General features: G+C 47.5%; 1 protein-coding gene across 1 annotated transcript in view; it reads left to right on the top strand.

Annotated features, from left to right (window-relative positions):
- The window catches only part of LOC311342791 (brevican core protein-like), a gene marked incomplete at its 5' end in the record, with an annotated part of 62,929 nt that continues 56,929 nt past the window's right edge, over positions 1 to 6,000 (top strand). The window contains 5 exons of the mRNA XM_084467616.1: positions 1 to 64; positions 1,534 to 1,917; positions 3,236 to 3,410; positions 3,600 to 3,727; positions 5,626 to 5,919. Coding sequence (XP_084323742.1) covers positions 1 to 64; positions 1,534 to 1,917; positions 3,236 to 3,410; positions 3,600 to 3,727; positions 5,626 to 5,919 — 1,045 coding nt within the window. The remainder of the gene's footprint in view (positions 65 to 1,533; positions 1,918 to 3,235; positions 3,411 to 3,599; positions 3,728 to 5,625; positions 5,920 to 6,000) is intronic.

The raw sequence follows: 6,000 nt of genomic DNA, 5'->3' as shown, positions 1-6,000 counted from the left end.
ATGCTATTAAATATAAAACATATCCTGTGGTTGTATTGCCTCTGCCTAGCTACGCGGGGAACAGGTGAGTGTCAAATGGTGCTTCTCTCTCTTCCTCTACATCTCTTCTCACTGAACAGCCACCCCTCACCGTCTCCCCATTCAAACCAGTGAATTACAGTCTGGCACTCCTGCGGCCGGACGATATACAGCATCTTATCTACAGCACACAAACGCAGGTTAACATTATCAGCAGGCCTCACAGCAGAGAGGCTGTACAGCCCATTGAAAGTATGGACCCTTCAGAGTCCATTACCGCTGGTCCGTGAGACACTGGCAGGTGAAGGTCACACAATTATGCAAAGTGGTAGTCCCACACACACGCACACACGCACACACACACACACACACACACACACACAAACGCATAGACGTGCACATGCACATGCACACACATACACACACACACACTGGATGGATACCTTTCAATTAGGCCGTGGCCTCTGTCTGGAGCGGACAGCTGGTTTCACCGCTCATCCTAATAAGACCCTCCGTTAAAGCGCGCACATGCCTCGGGGGCTGTCCCACCACTGCTTCCAGAGCATTCCCTGCATTGTTCCTCATCACCCCCCACCCCCCCCTGTCACTAGACCTACCAAGTCCCCACCTCCCAACCACCACCTCTACCACCATTGACACACACACACACATACCCCCCCCGCCCCTCTTACCTCCCCCCAGCTCCTTCCCTGAAGCTGGGGGGAGTCTGGGTAATGTGGCTTGTGGCTTCATGTGGATCCTGTGCTGGTGCTACCTCATGCTGAACACACCGGCATCGAGGTAGAAGCAGACATAGATCCCAGGTTCCTCAGGGCTGGGAAGTCGGTGGGCAGGGTTGAGAGTGTTGGTGGATGGCTGGTGGATCAACAACTTAGCAGTAGTTTTCTAGAGGAAAATTGTGAGAGGTGCTTTTACTGTTTTACGTGATTTGCCGTTACGATAGAGCTGTGTTACACGCATTTGATGTATGTGGATAGTTTGGTGTAGTGTTAAAATGCAGATCATATTATTAGCAATTCTTTCCTTCACCTATCTATCCCCTTATCTCGCCTATTTGCAACCAACCTTATCCTTGTTTAAGATGAATGAAAATACTGCAATAACTTATTCTACCATCATTCTTTTTACTTTTTTACATTCTAAAGTTTAAGCACATCCCATATGATCTCATACATACAAACATATGTCGAGACAGTGCACTTTTTGTTCCTACATCAAACCCTCGGCTGTAGAGTGACGTTTGGCAGCTATTTTTGACTTCCGATTTATTATAATGGTCTGGGTGTAGTTGTCTCACCCCACAATATAAATGGGTTGGGCATTTTATAGCTAAGAGCAGCATTACAGCACAACGTGAATGACCCACATCACAAAGCTTCAAACACCACTGGAGGACATTTTCCCGAACAGAATGAATCACATGTCTTGGACGGGGGAACGCCACACACAATGTGGCTGACGTTCCATCATTGACCCCCTCCCTTCCCTCTCCAGCTTCCAACACGCTGACCATGCTGAAGCCTGTGAGCGGCTCCCTCTCGGGGAAGGTCACCCTGCCTTGCTTCTTCTCCACCCTCCCCACCTCCCCGCCCCTCATCGGCGCCAAAGGCGGCCCCGTCCCCAGCCGGGACTACCTGCGCATCAAGTGGACCAAGATGGTGGGCGAGGTGGAGTCCACGGTGCTGGTGGCGCAGAGCGGCCTCATCAAGATCGGCTCCAGCTACCGCAACCGCGTGTCCGTGCCCAGCCACCCGGAGGACGTGGGCGACGCCTCGCTCACCATGGTCAAGCTGCGCGCCAGCGACGCGGGCACCTACCGCTGTGAGGTCATGTACGGCATCGAGGACACCCAGGACACTGTCAGCCTCGACGTCAACGGTGAGTGAGCGCGTGCGCCTCCCGGTTCCGCAACGGGCGAGGTCATTGTTGATTGTCATCAGATGTCAGTGTTTATATTTAAAAAAAAAAACGAATTATGACTGAGATGAACAATGGGTGGAGGACCAAGTCGAACCGGTGGGGTTAGCCAAACTTTTATTCTACTGTCTAGGATTCTATTCCTGGCGGTCATCCTTTTTCTTTCATCATTTTTTGTGTCATTGACCATTGCAGCGAATCACTGAGAATCTTTGCAAAACTTACTTTCAAAAGTAATGTGACCCCAAAAGGCAATAGAAATGTTGCATGGAAAAACTGTTTTGTCTGTCTGAAGTTTGTCGTAAAACCCCTCCGTGTCCATGTTTATCAGGAACAGATACTCATCACCAGAATGTTTTGCTTTCCCCATTCATCCTCTTCATCTCTTTGTGTAGAGACACGATTAAGGAATAAAGTGGGTGGCATTTGGGGCCGGCACTAACTTGCACTATGATGTCATGCATCTCCATCCTTATCCGGACTACCACCATGCCAATGGGCTTAATGGGGTAGTTAGAGGAGATTACCAGGGACCTCAACCAAACTAGTGGCCCCTGTTCTCTCACTTTGTATCTCAGAGAGCACTGACACACACGCAGACACACTTTTACATTTATCCTCAATTGTCATTCCACTCTTAACCATGGTTAAACCTCAAATTCCTCAAATTCATCAAAACTTCGACATAACAGTACCGCTACGGCAATCGACTATCTGTGTCAGCTGTCTCCTTGCTGAGCTGGGGTGTTGACCTGGGTGTATCAAGGATCATTACAACACATTCGAGAGTAAGTGCTCTCCTTCTAGATGGATTCACAGAGATATGATTCATTTCTTAGGGTATGGGTGGGGGATACTGGGATAGTTTTCGTTTTTTTTTGCGGTGTGCAATCCACAGAGTCCCCTCTCCCAACAATCTGCAATGTTAATTAGGACAATGAATCATGTCTTGTGCTCATGTTTGAGGACCACAAATGCGCAGATTTAATTTCCGTGGCATCATCTGACTCATCTAAATCATCCGTAGTCATCCAGCCCAATTGTGGGGAACTGTAGCCCTTTTCTTATTTATCCTCTCAGTATATTGCTAAAACTCTCCATTTGAAAGAAAAAACGGGTCGCCTTTTAATTGGACACATGGCCTTGTAAAGTGCAAGAGGTTTCAGCTGATTTATCGTAGCGGTAGAGCATTGCATCAGCAGTCACCAATCATGACAGCGTTTTCTAAGCTTTTCAATCCACTCCTTTCCCCCCCCCCCCCCCGTTTTCTTGTGCCTAGGTGTTGTCTTCCACTACCGGGCTGGCGTCAGCAGGTACACCCTAGACTACGCCCAGGCCGTGCAGACTTGTCAGGAGGTCGGAGCCACCATTGCCACACCTGACCAACTGAGAGCGGCCTACGAGGACGGCTTTGACCACTGCGACGCAGGCTGGATCGCAGACCAGACAGTGAGGTCAGTTGGAAGGCGGCCTCTGACGTTGAGTCATGTTTATTTTCACACAGCGACACCCCGCGACCAGCTGTTACGCTGGTCGCTGGTAGGCCCTTCGAGCGGAGAGAGCGCTGTGTGTGTGGGGGGAGAGGCGGGAGGCACTCATGTACCACCCTGACGCGGCCTTCTTCCCTCGTTCCTTCCTCTCAGGTACCCGATCACCAAGCCTCGGCACGGTTGCTTTGGTAACCTGATGGGTAAACCTGGCATCAGGACGTACGGAGTGAGGAAAGCCACGGAGACCTATGACGTCTACTGCTTTGTGGACAAGCTCCACGGTAAGACGGAAGCCGCGACGTCGGGGTGTTGGAAGCGTGAGGGAACATTCGCTGCGGATAAATGTCGATGTATTACAGATATTCAGTGAGTGAGAATTGAAGTTCTCTCTCTTTGGCTAGAAGCAGTGTATCAGAGCCAATTATTTTCAACATTCAGATCGAGTGAAAGAGAGAGACAAACTGGATTCAGGTCACACCATGATGTTTTTTTTTCAAGTCACCAACAAATATGTGAAAATGGTTCCTTCAAATTCTTCTGGCATTACTTGCAAGAAGTCCTTAACATCCTGCCAGCAATATTAATCTGCTCTGACAGTGACGGCTGACAAATTTTCAACCACATTTTGGTGAAATAGATTTTATGCACTTATGTCTCGACACTGCTAAACCCAGGGTCCCATTATGTTGATGTTTTGTTTCTCAAAAAGTACTAATCATATTCATGCAATAATCCTCTTTCTACCTTAAACACACACACACATACACACACATACACATATTTAAACACACACACACACACACACACACATAAATACAAACACACAAACACACAGATACACACAATAAACAGATACAATTACACTTGCATCTGACCAAATTAAACAATAATTCCACCTTCTCAGCATTAAAACGTGTATGTATAGAGACCTCATGTTTCAAAAGAGGGCGTCTTTGTGCACGTCCAGTTGATGTTACGGTGTTAATTGGATGATGTTGCATCATTTCATACGCTGCAAAGTCTGCTGTAGAAGCTGACGACTCCACACCGTGGAAAAGTAGAGCACAGAGACCCTTTTAATGCAAAAAAAAAAGAAAGGCGATTCATCTCATAAAATAAATATAACACACTGGAATGAAGCCGGAGAAGGTACGAAGGTATAAAGAAGCTGAGGAATCCCGCTGTGGAAACCTCATGACCCGAAGCACTGATAGACTCAGTGACGGGACAGGGACATAGTCTGCATTGCTATCCCACCTCTATAATGGAGAGATGAATGAAGTGCTATTGTGTTGAATAGGTTGGTGGGTGATGTTTTGGACCTAGGCCCTTCACAGCTGCATCTCTTTTTTTTGTGAGCTGTTAATGGCCCTTCTACTGAAAGGTCAAATCCAATAATGACTTTTTTTTTTTTCTTCTTTTTGTTTTCAAGAGGAGTTTGCTTTATTGGTTAACTGTTCTGATTGGGTGGTTCTGGCCCGGTCAAGTCCAATAAAAGTCATGTTTAATCTAGTTGGCAAGTGTGTCCTTTAAACATGGCAGGTGACAACTTCATTTGGTTACTTTACTTATTCAGTTCAATTGAATGTAACAACCTTGACAAAACAAACGTCTGGAACCTTTTTGCGCACGCACATAACATTTAACAGATGAGAGCAATTATTTCCTTGTCCTCACCGAATGAATATTATATCAAACGAGCCCAAGCTTTTCCGATTATACCCTTATATACTGGTACAATAACCCTATGTCTAACGGTCAGATTGTGCACATCATTTGGTTTCTGCAAATACTAAATGTCGTTTATTGTAATTACCAAGCATCCAGCTTAAGTGAACCCCAACTCAGCCCCTCCATAGATAATTTGTATTCTACCACACATCCATACACTAATGTATGTCTGTGTGTTTATTCAGTGCTTATCGACTGTGTCCTGTAAAATAAATGTATTCCAATCCAAACTAAACGGTGTCAGCCATTCTCAAGTCATGTTCTTATACATAGTGAATTCCGATTGGGCAAGTTCATTAAGCAGGCTGTCCACAAAGCAACTCAGTTGTTTATTGATCTTGTAGAGATATGTCATTCAGGAGCCACTATTGATCAGGCGTCTTGCTACAGGTGAACGGTGGACATCGTGGGCATATCATCTAAAATGGGTTTCACGTATACATTCCAGGTGAAGTGTACTACACTCCGGGCACACGCAAGATGACCCTGGAGGAGGCAGAGAAAGAGTGCAGGAAGAGGGACGCCGTGCTGGCGTCCCCGGGCCAGCTCCACTCCGCCTGGAGGCAGGGCCTGGACCAATGCGACTACGGCTGGCTCTCCGACGGCAGCGCCCGGCACCCCGTGGCCGTACCCAGAATGCAGTGCGGCAGAGGCCTGCTGGGCGTCAGGACCATGTACCGCTACAGGAACCAGACCGGCTTCCCGGACCCGTCTAGGCAGCTGGGCGCGTACTGTTTTGGAGGTACAATGGCTAGAGGGTTTCTGTAATATTCTTATGCGACACATTTTCTGGTTTCTTGGAACAGGCCCGGAATAGGGAGCA

Source organism: Micromesistius poutassou, assembly GCF_964030765.1.
Source record: "Micromesistius poutassou genome assembly, chromosome: 5".
In the NCBI taxonomy this organism is placed as follows: Eukaryota; Metazoa; Chordata; class Actinopteri; order Gadiformes; family Gadidae; genus Micromesistius; species Micromesistius poutassou.
The sequence above is the reverse complement of the archived record's forward strand: the minus strand, read 5'-3'. Positions and strand labels throughout refer to the sequence as shown.